The sequence below is a fragment of the Acanthisitta chloris genome, unplaced genomic scaffold (assembly GCF_000695815.1).
Source record: "Acanthisitta chloris isolate BGI_N310 unplaced genomic scaffold, ASM69581v1 scaffold7448, whole genome shotgun sequence".
Lineage (NCBI taxonomy): Eukaryota > Metazoa > Chordata > Aves > Passeriformes > Acanthisittidae > Acanthisitta > Acanthisitta chloris.
The window spans coordinates 3,549-18,688 of NW_008686482.1; the positions used below are offsets into that span (position 1 = coordinate 3,549).

The following is a 15,140-nucleotide window of genomic DNA, read 5'->3' on the forward strand; positions in this document are numbered from 1 at the left end:
CACACAACCTTCTCTTCTCCAGGCTGAACAGCCCTAACTTTTTCAGCCTGTCCTTGCAGGGAGGTTGCTCCAGTCCTCTTATTAGCTTCATGGCCTCCTCTGGACTTGCTCCAACAGTTCCATGTCCTTCTGATGCTGGGGACACCAGAACTGTGTGCAGTACTCCAGGTGGGGTCTCACAAGAGCAGAATGCTTCCAAACCAGTGTTGGGTCACATCTCTTTTTAATGTCCACTGTCATTCCACATGCTTTGGCTGAGGAAGACTGCAGGTGAATTCCCCCTCTGAAGTCCTTCACCTCCTTCACCCTAACTCTCAAAACTCCCACTACCACCTTGCCCAGCTCCAAGAAAGAGCTCTGTCCTTAACCAAGTCTTCACCCTTGGTCTTCCAGCTAAGCAAGGCTGTAGTGATGTTAACAGTACCCATCACTTACCCAACCGAAGAGAATACTCATCCTTTCCACCTCCAGAAGGGAACTAGCTCTGAGCTTTGCAGGACACTAAGGCAATTTTCACTCTGAAGACTCAGATTTCCCTGTTTGTTATGTATCTCCCAGCCCTTTTTCACTAACTAAACGAACTGGGTTTTTTACCCATGCAAAGCAGACACAACCACCCAAACTACTTGACAGAATCAAGACTTTTACAATTTAATTAGAAACTGCATGTTTCCTATTTGAAGTGGAAATATAAGTCTGTAATTTGGGAATATATAAAATTTTAAAGGAAAGGATAAGGTAGGAGTTGCTGGTAAATGCAAAGCTGTAATTAAATTTTAAAATATAACAATCTTGCTAAGGGGTAAGAGGGAAAGAATATGAAAAAAGCAAGTGTTAAAGTGAAGGAACTCAGTGCTCTGCTGTGTGTAAAGTAATAGAACAATAGTTTTGTTTGAGAAGTTCCTCTTTCTTTTCAAAGAAAGGTCATCCTTATGACCCAAGTATGCACCTGCAGACCTAACTTGCATAAGGTTTCTAAATTATATTCTGGTTTTACCTTGTAAAGTAGCTTGTAGCCTGGAGATCTGAGTCCTGAGGACGGAGGTTATCATACACATACTTCAGATCCTGGATGCTGTTTAGCTCAGGCAATCCTGCATGCAGCATCTGAAAGTAAAAAACCATTAGATCATTAGTCTACAGTTCAATTCAGAAGAAATTTAAATGATGTGGGGCTAACGTACAAAAGAAAGGTTTTACACCAAAAGCTCTTGTAAAACAAAGTTCTGCTGCTCTGAAAAGTGGTTGTGATGCTAGAGCAATGCCTAGAACACTAAAGTGAAGATATTGCATTGTAAACCTTCACACTGAGGGACTGAAAGAGGCATAGGGCAGAATCAACGATCCATTTTTGTTAGTTATTTTCCCTTTCGATAGCATAACCTCAAGGCGTGTATTGCTAATCTTCCTTCTAATGGTGATAAAGGGAAGGTGACCAAATTCAGCCACCTGAACAACAGTAACCACATTTCTGTTATGCTCACAGTGTTGTCTTAGTTCTAATTCAATTTAGTGCAACATCACCTTCTCATTTGTAACTCCTGACTCCACCAGCACTGCTCTGGGCTCCTCCTGCAAAGGGATCACAGATTCACTCCCTTTACAGTCAGTGGAGGAGAAAAGCTTCTCTAGATGTTGATTCATAGCCCTGAGGTGGGCAGTGAGAACTGTCCTCTGGAGACAAGAACATTCTCCATCAATGAGGGACAGAACTGTTCCAGTTGGCCAAATCAGGTTCAAAAGACAAAGAATGGAAATATTCCCCTTGCCAAGTAATTACATGAGCAGGTTAGACAACTGAACATATCCAATTGCCCATACAGCTCTCTCCAGGCATTGTAAAATGTCAACAACAACAACAAAGATTTTACTCACGTCAAAACCTACTGATTTTTTTCCACAATCACAGCAAGTTGAGGATTTTTTTTGTAATGAAGAAAAACATCACCCCTTCACATTGCTCAGAAGGAAATGTATCTGAATTTGCAGCCACTGCTGTGCATTCTCCATTGATATTTATGTCTAGCTCACACAGAAAGACCCACTGAGTTTTTCAAGTAACAGCAAAGAAAAAAGGAAGCGCTGATTTTATTTCGAGGTTTGGCTAAGAGATGAATAGCACAAGGGGAAAAGAGATGGGGGTGTGCATTTTCTTTATTCCCTCAAACCTGCTCGATATTTTTAAGCCAAGTTTCAATATTTTGTGTATTTTCTTTTCAGCATTACGAGGGGAATCTTGCCTCCTATCAGCCCCAATCTATACTATCACTGGACAGTGAGATTGCTGTTCTCACAGAGTTTTGACTAGCAAGGAACAGAGAGGCAGAAAGTTCAATGAGGTGAATTTAAGTGAGTTGACAGCAGGGGTAACAGCAATATTCATGCACTGAAAGAGACACAGTTCTATTTATCAATATTCATTCTACCCATTTATTGCAAAGAGAGTAACAACTCCTGTCCCTTTTGATTAAAAAAAGAGTTGTTGCATAGGCAAATTAAGACCTTCATTAGAAAAAGGAATAATACCAGATACAGACATAATGTGAATGAATCCACAGTGCAACTCTAAACCAGGAATATTTTTAGGCTCTCTGCATTGTTAATGGTGTTTAAACCATTTGCTGGAGCTGGCAAAAAAAAAAAAAGCCTTTAGCTGAGCAATACCTACACAGAGCTCTGCTGGCTGCAAGGGGGTCCTAGAGGCTTATTATACTGCTTCATCCCTTGGCTCCATACAGCATATTTTTCATGCTTCTAGTCCCCTGATGGAGGAGGCCTCACCACTGGGCTAGTGATACTAGATGCTAATTAGACCAGAGATGGAACAACTGTTTGGAAAACAACTACACGTCTCATAGGGCAACTCAAACGTCACTAGATGCCCAAGTTCAAGTGCTGCATTGCTACCTCTGTTTGGCTACACATAAGGCTTGACCTACCACACTTGGTCATCTGACTCACTGAGTGGAGCTGCCTACACTCCTTGGGCCTGGATTCAGAGCTGATGTTCGATGCTCAGCCCACCATTCCATGGAAAAGGAGTAGTGCTGGCAATTCCATTGTTTAGACCTCTAAAACAGGGGTGGGTGTTTCCTGGTCCCCTTTTCCTAAATGGTGTTTCTGAGTTTGGAAGGGTGAAATGACTTGTATGGGAATACAGGATTCTTGAGTTTTAGATCTACTCTGTCTAGGTGCTGTCTCCTGCTTTACACTGTCTCCTGTTTCTTGTCACAGGGGAGGCAAGTGGATCAATTACTTGCTCTTTAGTAGCACCTCTAAGCCCCTTTTAATAATTTTCTCTCTGAAAACTCTTTGTAACAGCAATGGAGTTTGCATTTCTTTAAACAAGTCAGAAGGTGTTTTGTGTCCTGCGATCACCCTCTTTATAACAGCTCACATCACATCTTTAATGAGAGCAAAGCTGATGAACTACAGGCATTTATGCAGCTGAACTCTGCCAGCAGACTCTTGGGTCTCCCCATGATGGTTCTGCTTTTGAAAGTGATGGAAACTTCATGGATTATTTCTTACTCCCAGTAGCAAGTGTCAGTACAGCTTTACAAACATGCTCACTACCAGGAAAAAGCATTAATTCCCAAACTGGGCCAAAACCCCTAACTTGCTCATAAAACTCATTTGTTCATTTGTTTGCTAGAAAGCACAAATTGTTGCTGACCATTCAGGGCACAGTTTACTATCTCTGTGAAATACTCTGTTTTAGAAATTGCCTTCTTGTCTGAATTTTTTAACCATGTTTTATAAACAGCACCTCAGAAAACAGAAAGTGTGAAGATTAATGATGCAGTGTTCCAGACAGTGAGAGAAATCTTGGGCCATTATTGATACAAATAAGCAGTAGCTAGTTAATCTTGTCTCTTTGTGGTAACACCTGATATTCTCTGTGGAAATGAATTCAAAGCAGAGCTTCTTCACAGTCTATTTATTTATCTAGAAATGACCTGTGGAACTTAAGATATTTTGGTATTTACAGTCTCTGCCCAACACCTCATTCAAGTACAGAATCAGACTGACCCTTCAAACCTCACTGGCCAATACAAGGTGTTCACAAACTTGTGTTGTTTGCTTAATTCCTTCTGCTATGAGGTGCTCATCACTGGGGTGTGAGTGCACTGCCAGTTATTTTTCAATTATGAAATGCAACACAACTGACTGAGCTGCAGCTGAATGACAAATATTAAAACATATCTGGCTGCTGACTTTCAGCCCAGCACTATTACCTCTGCTACGAGATCAGCAGAAATAAAAGATGCAGCATGTCCTGAATATAGACAATCCTGAGCTATATCCAGGCAGAGGCAGCTAGTTATTTCAGGGCTCCTGCTGGGAACATTTTCCTAACACGCTCTCTCTGTTATCCCAGAGTAATCTAACATCATTATCTCTGCTGCTTGCAGAAAAAAGGACTGCACTGGGGACAAGGAGATGGGCAGAGGATGTAGCTGTATTTGCAGCATGTGGTTTTAGGCAACCTGTTCCACAAAGCAGGGATTACTGCTGTGGGTGGGAGAAAGGTTCCTGGGTTTTCCAGAGGCTCTTTAACTTGGACAGTATCTCCCACAACTGCACTCTGCACTGCTGCCAGCTCAAAATGATGCTTTATGATGGCAATGCAGCTTTGTTGCACCTCTGTGACTATTTAGCAGCAAGGTTAAGAGATCTGGGGCAATCCCACTCACTCCATAGTGGGAAATCACTCGCTGTGTCACTGCAGGAGAATCCATGGCCAAGATGGAAGAGGCAAGATGAGAAATTCCTGCCATTTTCCCTCCCTCTCCATTGCATAAGTTAGAGATGATAAAGCACTGTTTATAGAGGAACTTTCTGGCTGTACCCCAACCTCAGCAGGAGTTCTGTTTATAAGGTCATGAAGATCTTTTCATGCACAGAGTCCTCTACGTTTCACATGAGACCCTGGACATAAGTTTTGGATTACAACTTAGCAAAGCATCTTAGCAAACACTAGTTAATTTAATATTCTCATTTTACTCATGAAGGGGAAAATCATTAGCCATTCACACACAAGTAAATAGAGACATAAAGCAGTTATGGAATCTGCCACAGCACTTGAATCAGTAAGAATAATTAAGGACAAAACTCCTAAAGGTCTTAAAATCCTATACAGAAGAATTTTTAAGCCTATGCCAATATGAGTAGTGTTCTTTCTTTCCTGTGTTTGTCATCCTAAAAAGGGACTCTGGAAATGTAGAAAAAAACCACTTTAATGGCATCATTGTAGCTGCAGTGCTGCTAAGTACTGTCAAATCAGCCACTCTGTGAAATATTTAGTGTACTTTGTCTTGTAACCATGAACAGAAATGGTAAATGGATTCTTGAAGGCCCAGAAAAAGGGCTGAGTGAAATTCCTGAATGCAAAACTTTTACCCAGTTTCTTTTGCAGCTTTCTGCTATTTTGTAAAAAATAATGCATTAAAGAAGGGAAAACCACTGAGCAGCTTAGCCATTCTTTTCTCAGAAATTAGCACTGCAACTGGATGGTTTCTCTTCACAGGAAGTTTCTTTGCATGGGAAGTGCAGCACTAACATTTCCAGCAGTGCAGTGATACCTCTTCAAATCACAGTGCTACTGGAGGCAGCAGAGAAGTGGTAAAAGGGAAGAGAGCACCAGAGCAGATAGATTTTTGGTTTCATCCTCAAGCTTCTTACCATCTCCAGCAGGTTCAAGAGTAACTGGCTGTGTTTCCTGACTATGTTATAAGCTCGACAACAAAGCTCCACAAACTCTTGGAAACGCTGTGGGTTTTTTCCACCTTCTGTGATGAAATACTCCATCTCTGATGTGAAGATGAAGGGAGCTCGGTCCCTTGGAAAGAGAACAAGAGAAATTTCACCAAAACCAGCTAAGCACACAGGACATTTAGTATTTGTAACTCATTATTCACATTTGTTTTTCCAGTATTCTCTTCCTCATTATTTCAGCTCTCCCTTCCTCCATGTGGACATCTCTATTGCTCTGCCTGGTGTCACTGACTAATTGGGGCAGAGACAGGTTTTACAGTGAGAGCTTCCTAGTGAGAAATCCAACCATTTAACAAGTTTGAAGCTTACATGTTTTCTTCTGTCTCTTCTTTGCTTTTCTTTCTAAACCCTCATTGCTTTAATTTCTTGACTCCAGCCTGAAAGTGAATCTGGAAACAAATTCTCTCCTGGTATTGAAATATTTAAAAGTTGTTCTCAAAGAGGATGGGTTATAAATATCAACTCCCTACTAGGCAGAAAGTGAATGTCAGGAAAAAACCTACCACTCCACAATCCAACAACAACAGCAAAAATACAACTCATGATGCTATGATTAAATATACACCATTCTGAAGAGCATAAACCTAAACACATTGCCTTGTTTTCTGTACAGTTACTCTGTATTCACCCTAGAGTAAATAAGGTGCAGAATCTGACAACATGGCTTGGCTTTTCCTCTTATCACCAGCATGGTTTGTGGCTGTGGCATGCTATTGCAGGAGAAAACAGATTAGCCAGGCTTCTGCTAACAATCCTATCATTTGGTAGGTTCAGAAGGGCCTGATAAACTGCATCCTCACACAGAAAAAACGACTGCAGTGATTTACTCATCACAACTGTGTACACAGAGGCATGTAAACAGATTAGAGGGCTCTATTCCAAGGCAATACACACTGTGTATTAACCCCCAATTCAAAATGAACTTGAATAAACTAAATAATCTTGGGAAGTTTGAATGCAGAAGCAAATTGAAGGATGTCTGTTTCTTGCTGAAACCTCAAACATGGGCTGAGTCTGAACACACTCTGCTTCTGATGCATTCATAAATGAGACATGAGTTTTCCTAGGAGTTTTCCTCATCTCCCCATAAAATCCTCTGCCCTGCATTCCTGTAGAAAGAAAATCAAGTAATTCTTTTCTTCTGCATCTTTCTGTATGATGCAAGACAGGAGTTCACAGTGTTGTTGTATTACAGCATGAGTGGTACATAGCTATTGTGCAGTTTTGTGCTGCAGCTCTCAGAGAATTGCAAACCTGTGCCTATTACTGATTTCAGAGAGTGAGATTGTTTCACTCATTCATTCATTTGTCTTTTAGCTTATTCTTTATCAGTGGCATTTCAAATAGACATTAAGTACTAAATAAATGGATACAATTAGGTTCATGGAAGTCAATTTGTTGAAGCCCATAGGAAAGTGAGAGAGACAGAAAATTAGCAACACTAACATCTTCATTTATCTGCAGAGAGAAGTCCAATCCAAACCTTGATTTGAAAGCATTTTAGCATATTGAGAATGTCTAAAACTCAAAGTTGTTCTTGGGCTAATATATTTAAAGTCAAAACTATAAATATTATGCATTTTGTTCAAAATTCATATTTGATTTCTGATGTCCAACTGCATCAAAAGACACAATTACACTATGAAAACACAGCCCTTTCTGAGCTAGTCCAAGTCTCCCACATAAAGCTATTTGAGCTGAAAATAAATACTGCAATCAGAAATTACTTTACTGGAAGAAATATGGTGTTTAACGTTGTTGGGTTGGGCTGTGGGCCAACTTCCACATAATGTAATGACTGCAACATTAGTCAATTCTCTTACTGTTGTCTCTAAAGGATCTATTTGAACACAGAGCTGATATTTTAGTATTTACATTATTTATAGATTAATTTTACTTGCAAGATGATTTCAAGCAGTTTTACAAAGTTCTTGAATTTCTCAGTATTCTTTAAGGTTGTGTTCTAAGGTCCTGTCCTCCCTTGTCAACCTGCAAAATATGATGCAGAAATTTGATTTCTCTGGTTTTGCTTAAGGTCTTGCGATATCAGAACCTCTCACATGAGGTAACCCCTGCAATTGGTTAGATGCTGATGCTCCAACTAGTGAACAGACTGTTCATAAAAGGGAACACAATCTAAATAACAAAACAGCAAAACCTATAAACCAACTCAAAATACAGGAAACACGACCCACTAGAAGGACCAGCACAATCATTTTTCACAATAGCATTGAACAAGTTTCAGTGGAAGGAGACACTCACTGAAGGGTACATAAAGGATTTTGAAAAACCAATTGAATGTGTGGATATAGATGCAAAATGTTCCTTGCTGCATTCATGAGCTCCTTTGGAAAATAAAAACATAGAAGAGGATAGCCTAAAAATTGCTTCAGCAAACTTATAAACAGCCAAGTCAAGTCACTGTACATCCTGCGTGGGAAAATTTACATCAGCAAACAATAGAGGCTGTTTTAGCCTAGATAAGGGAAAAAGCAATGCATGTCCTGATGTTGCTTGTACCACACACACCCACATGTGCAAATGAACCTCACCCTGGTGCACAGTCTGTATGTCTATATTTAAGCCAGAACATCTCTCACTGCAGCCTTCTCTGGGGCACAGAGCCAAGATCATACTGAATCATGGCATTTATTCAGGAGATAAGCAATGCATCCAAAGGCCTGGGAATAACACCACTCATTTAGACCTAAATCTATTCCATAGCCTGCTTACATCAAGTTATCTCAAAGACACAAACATGAAATATTTCTTACCCCAAAACATACCCTCAAGATCACAGCTAAGACCTATAATATTTTACATACATAGGATGTTTGATGACCAATGTCTGTAACAGCCAACAGAACAAGAGTCCCTAGGTCTAAATCCATATCCATTACAACTTGCTGCCTCCATCAAATTAAAGAAATGACACAGTTAACAAAACTGCTATGATGAAGTATTTTCAAGTGAAAGCCTTTTACCATATCTCTGCAGAAGACCGAAAAGCTTTTTATTCTGCAGGATATGCTGAAGAAATATGGAATTGAAGCATTGTTGAATGACCTCTACTTGTGTAATAGTAATGTGAGGCACCATTATTTCTAGAACAGAAAAGCCTCACTGGGAGAACTGGTGTGGCTTGAGATAGACCAAAGATGTATAGCCAATAAACCTCCCCAAATCATTAAAGTTACCTTATCACAGCTTGCCCACCTTTTTTTCCTCTTTCTCTCCCCTCCCTCCCCCATCCCCACTAAAACTCCATATGTGATTAATGAGCCCTTTGGTTTTATAGGAGAAATCAGTCAAAAAGGCAATACTCCTGTTTATGACTGAGTCTGATTGCAATCCTGGACCTTAAAGACTTTTACTTTATTATGGCTGTGACAAAAGTTTACTCAAGCCATTCAGTGAGAAGGCAGGTTAGTTTTATGGTGAGTTTATTCTTTCTTTTTTTCTTGTGTACTGCTTTTAGAGATTTGGGATTTCATGGGAATGTCTTTTGCAGTTCCTCTGGAGATTACAAATGTTTGGATGATATGTCATGAGAGGGAGGAAAGAAAGGAAACCTCAAGCAAATGAAGAGATCATCAAGCAAAAACAAACTTGGTCTGGGGTGATGGGAACATTTACTGGGACTTCACAGTAGGCTAGAAATATGATGCATTCCTAGAAGACCAGTAGGATCATCAGGATTTGTCATGAAATCAGATGTAGATTGATTAACAAAGCTTGGAAGATCAACAGTGGTTTTAGTTTTTCCTACTATGAATCTCACAGAACAGAACATTCAAGAATGATACATTGACTTTTATCTTAAGTAGGAAAAGCATGTGAGATAATCAACAACAAACAATCTTTGCTCTGGTCCAATCTAAACTTCCCAACAGTGTAGTTATAGAAAAGTTCAAGTCACACACATGAATATAATGAGATCAAACCAGTTGTAGTCCAAGTCATGTGGGTAGTGTGTGAGAAACCATACAGGACTCTGCAATGTAAAAATCAGCTGCACAGCAGCACCCCCCCCATATATTCCCTGACTGCTTTCAACCCATTTTGGCTGAATCAAGAGTATTCAGCATGACTATGTGGAATTCAGATGGATTCAATCAAAAAGGAAAAGCTTTTAGGGAGTGCTTCACTGCTGACATCCTTTGCAGCAAAAGCCAAAAGCTTACTGAAGAACACACTCACACAAAATAAATGAACAGGAGTGCTTATTTCTCTAAGCCAAGCGAAAATATTTAATCATAGTAATCATATATATTTGCAGATACAAAAAAAACCCATAAGCAATGGTACTCCTTTCATATATTATAGAATGAAACAGGGAAAAACTGCACAACACAATCCATCTCCAGCAAACACACAAAGATTCATAAAGAATATGCCTGGACCACAAGAGATACTCCATTTCTCTTCTCACCAGAACAAGATCAACCATAAACATCTTTCTGAGATGCTTATTTAGCTTGTTCTCAAAGATTTTTGTTGATGGAGTCCCTCTCCAACCTCCCTATCAGATTTCTGTTCCAGTAAGTCCCCTCACATGTTTTTTTTCCTTCATGCCTAATCTAACCCTTGCTGTGCTTTCATCCTGTTAATTCCTGTTCTTTCCTAAGGGAACATGAAGATCCTGTAGCCTCTAATGTATTTGCAACTGTTGTTATGTCTTTCCTCAATCTTCTGTAGGCAATTGTTTCAACCTTTTCTCGTAAGTCTTGTTTTCCAGGTGTCTGATAATGTTAATTGCTTTTCTCTGGACTTCGTAAAATTTCTCTGCACTCCTTATCCAAAGAGTAAAATGTTAAAAATATTCCAGCTGTTTTCCCAGTGTCATGTAAAGGAAAAGGCTTCACATTTCAAGCTGCCCAATTCAATATTCTATCTTCAACTCATGTGTAGTATAACTCTCAGATCCCTTTCTAAAAAACTGCTAATCCCAACTTTCATCACCATCAAAACCTTTTCTAATAGGCCTCTACTAAAAAATGAACAAACACATTCTCTGTTCCATCATACTGTTTACTAATTAAAACACTGAGAGATGTCACATGGAAAGATATTTTACTTAGTACTTAATAGTTCATACCCTGCCAAAACAAGAAAGATGTTGCTAAGATGTTGGTGGCACTTGCTTGTGAGGAGAGGCTAAGGCAGGTGGGCTTGTTTACCCAGGTGATAAGAAGGTTTTCAGGAGACCAAACAGGATTATCTAGTATCTATAGGAGGTTATAAACTAGATGGATCCAGGCAAGAATAAGGAGGAAAATTGAAACAGCTGCCATAAGAGAAAAACCAAAACCTTCACTATGAGGATAAGTAAATACTGAAACATGTTGCCTGGGAAGATTATCCTGGGAGGTTTTTAAGATTCAGCTGATCACAGCCCTGGGTGAACTGGTCTGAATTTAGTGTTGACCTCATTCCCATAGTACAGAAAGATTTCTGAGTCTCCTAAGCATCCTTGGCTCAGGTAAACTACGTATCCTGGATATTCAAAACGTGCATCTAGTATTTTTTACCTACATTCTTCAACCAAATGACCAGGTCTATACTAGGTAACATGGTTTAAACTCTATTTTCTGCCATTTCTGCTGCTGTTTGGGATGTCTTCTGCATAAAAAGCTTTCAGACTACAAATTTGAAGCCTCATTTCTGATTACAGTTTTACCCACAGTATGTTTACATTATCATCTACCTTTAGAGGCAGAAACATCACATAAGAATCTCCCAAATTCCTTAGGTAAATGAGGACAGTTCTTAAACCATTATGTTCTTATTTATCTATTAAGTTAGTTCTTACATTTATATCAACTTTGCTGCTATTATCTTTCACTATCAGAGCCTCAGTGTTAGCTTTCCAGTAAAATCAGTGTTGAACATACCCACCAGTTTGATCAGCCAAAAAAGAAGAATTTCACACATTGGACTGGCCTGTTCTGAAAGATTTATCTGTTCTTGTCAGCAACCAAATTGGTCACATCAAGATTTAATCATGCTTAACAGCTATGATAGAAAACAAGCTATAATCTTTGCCTAAACCAAGGGCTCTGATTCATCATTCTGTTAACATCTAGTTTTCCCAAGTAAACTGAGTCATAGTAACTATTTATTTGTGCCCTTTTGCCAATGCAAAGTGCAAGGGAATGTGACTTAACTAAAAACCCTTTCACTGTGGGCCAAGTTAAATCAGTGAGTGTGTAAATCATGGAGATTTGATCACACCTAGTCCTGCAGGATATACTGAGAGTATAGCTAACACAACTGTTGACAGCTGAGGTTAGACATGGTTAGGGTTCCTAGGGTAGATCTAATATTTGCAGTGTGCTGCCACAGGGACTCATCTGGAGCCCTTCCTTGTAACAAGAAAATTGGCAAGACTCATGATGGGAAAACAGAAACTAGTTGGAGGCATCTCTTGATGGATTTCTCTGGCTGCATTGCCCCAGTCTCTGCTGTGTTCTCTAGTTATGTTGCAGCCTGAGCACAGAATTTATTCACTTATGTCACAGAATTTCAAGCATTCTGTACAGTTCATTGTATACCCTGGAAGATCCCTACAAAGATCCTCCCTGAAAGATGTGCTCTACTTTAAGAACATACCTGTCTTCAATGGTTTCAAACACTGCACTGCTGTAACAAAGTGCATTTTACATTGAGTGGTTAAGGAGCACTAGTGTGTCTAGCTCAGTGACCTTCTGAGCTGACTTAGGTTCCTCTGTTCAGACAGACACACATAAAGCACTCAAAGTCACCAGCAGTCAGACTGTTTAACAACATTAAGATGGATTTAAATCCTTTAGATACTACCTCCATTTGACAGTGCTCAATACAGCATTCCTGATGCCTTTTACCATTTTCTAAGACTATCAAATTTTCCATGTTTGTTAGGAGTTTATTACTAACCCTATTGATAAACCACTTCAGAGTTAATTCACAAGGAGATTGGAGCAATTCTTCTTGTTAACAGAGATTGTTGGACAATTGCTTTTTGTGTCCTGACTGACTCACAGCAGTCAGAAAGATTTTACAACTGAGACCTAAAAGATGCCTTAAAATAAAGAAAATGAGGGGGTTTATATCCCATACCTATGGAATATTCAGCTAACAGGTCTTTTCAGTATGAGATGGCTACTTAAAACCCACAGTAATAGATGGTTGCAGGGGATTTATATATCACCAGGCAAAATAGAGAAATAAACCAGTGATGAAGAAATTGAATTGCACAGTAACTCCTTAGGGCAGGGGATGAAATCCTACATGAATTAAATATATCAGTATGCTTTCCAGTTAAGGATGAAGGACAAAGGCACAGTGTGCAGAACAAGGGGGAAAAAACACCAAGACCGAGCAACAGAGATTAATTTGAAAGAGCTTGATGTATACTTGACTGTGTGTGAGAACAGCTTCCCCTGAATATAAATGTATGTTTGAGTGTGTGTGAGAACAGCTCCCCCTGAACATGAAAAAGTATGTACAGAAAGCTTTTGGAGAGAGAGATGATACAATACAGTGTTTCTGATGGGAGCAGGGAAAATACATGTCTCTGTAAACAGTTATACTTCAAAAAGGAGAACAAATAAAATCGTATAGACAAAATGGACAGTGAACATGATGTCTTTCCCCCCTTTTATTTCTGTTTTATTGTTAAACTTCCTGTCTCTAGAGCCACATTCCTCAAAAAATCACAGGGTGACTAACAGAGAAGGAGGGAAGGGGAGAGGGGAGAAGAAAGCTCTGAAGTAGGAAGTTGATAGGGAGTCACTTAAATAGCTCATGTGCAGTAAATCTCCCAAGGCAGAAGGAATACCACTGATGGCTCTGAAAGCTTCAAACAATTTCTCCAGCCCAGCTGATTGCTAACAAGAACACATGATAACTCCTTCAACAAGGTGGCTGTTCCTGAAGGTAGGAAAGCAGTTTAAGCCATGCTTGAAGTGAATGAAAAGCCAACAAGAATACTGAGAGCTGCAGCAGAGAACTTGAGGAAATTCCATTCAGCAGAACAATGCTCTTGGATGAACAAAACTGGATAGTGTCGAATCCATACAGAAATTCTATGGGATAAACAGTGCCTCCCTTAACTGTCTGGGTACTGGGGAAAGGATAACCAAAAAATTAAGGATACAAAGTGGATAGTGAACATAATTAACTCTGATTTCAAAAAGCTTTAGCTGAATGTCCTCCACAAGAGGCTAATGCTGAAAATAAATAACCAGTGCTAAAGGGCAAACTACTATCCAGGCTCAATAATTAGAGAAAGCACCAAACCAGCAAGAATAAACCCTTACTCTTCAAGGCAGCCAAAAACAACAGAAATGCATCTGAAACCCCTAACTGCAACTTGTGCTTTTGGCATTCAATTCAGGGCAATTAGAGACACTTGACTTTCAGAAGTGATGGACTTCTTGCCTCTTAAATTCAAGCCCCTTCAGGCCTTGTCACCTTGGAAATGACACTGTTTCACTTTTGGGTCTTTATACATCTTCCACCTTTCTTTATGCAAAGACTTATGTGTATGACAGTTTTTAAACATCTGTATAATCTTATTAAGACCATTTGGGATACTAAGGTGCTTTAAGCCATGAAATTAAATCTTTCCAGGGTTTCAGTCAGAGATTTTTGGAGAGTGGCATACAGAAAGTGCTGAAAGAGAGTGGTGGCAAAGAATTAGGAGTTACCAGTTTACATAAACTAAGGAATCCAGACCAATCATGCCAGAAAAATGAATATAAACTACAGAAAATGAATTAACAAATAGACATGTTGAAAACTCCTACTGAAGTATTTCGACCTGTAATACATGTTCGTCCAATGGTTTCATGCATAAATTTAGAAAAAGAAAAGTGATTGTACTTTTAAGGCTTTACTTGCAAGTTTTAGACTCTTCCTTTGATGAATACCCTAAATAAAACTTTTAAAAGGCAAAAAGAAAAATGTGAAATTCTCAAATTCCTTCCTTCTTTCTTCCCCATTTTTCTTCTTAGAAAAAGAAAAAATGTAGATATTTTATAGTTTGAAAATGCAGATACAACTTGTTTTTCCATGTCCATATACCAACATTTCTGGTTTAGAAAGAAGTACCTGAAAACAATGCACTTTTTTCAAGTAAACACTTCCAGTGAGACAGTAACACTCATTTTAGGTTATTAACACTAAAAATGAAATGTGCTACGTTTAAAATAAAAAGAGGCACTTCTACATTTCTAGAAGCTCAGACTTTAAGAGTTTTTCAGCATAAGAAAACAGTGACTTAGGAAGAAAGTGTGGGAAACATAATTTTCCCATGTTTTTTTTTTTCAAAACTTCCTTAATAACTGGAATTTCCCAATGGAATAGTTAGGCTGCCTCTA

The 15,140-nt window shown here is 39.1% G+C and overlaps 1 protein-coding gene across 1 annotated transcript in view; it reads right to left on the reverse strand.

Moving 5' to 3' along the window:
* Positions 1 to 966: 966 nt before the first annotated feature.
* The window catches only part of PIK3C2G (phosphatidylinositol-4-phosphate 3-kinase, catalytic subunit type 2 gamma), a gene marked incomplete at its 3' end in the record, with an annotated part of 130,520 nt that continues 116,346 nt past the window's right edge, over positions 967 to 15,140 (reverse strand). Inside the window, 3 exon segments of the mRNA XM_009080150.1 lie at positions 967 to 994; positions 997 to 1,107; positions 5,686 to 5,842. Of these exon segments, the coding sequence (XP_009078398.1) occupies positions 967 to 994; positions 997 to 1,107; positions 5,686 to 5,842 (296 nt within the window).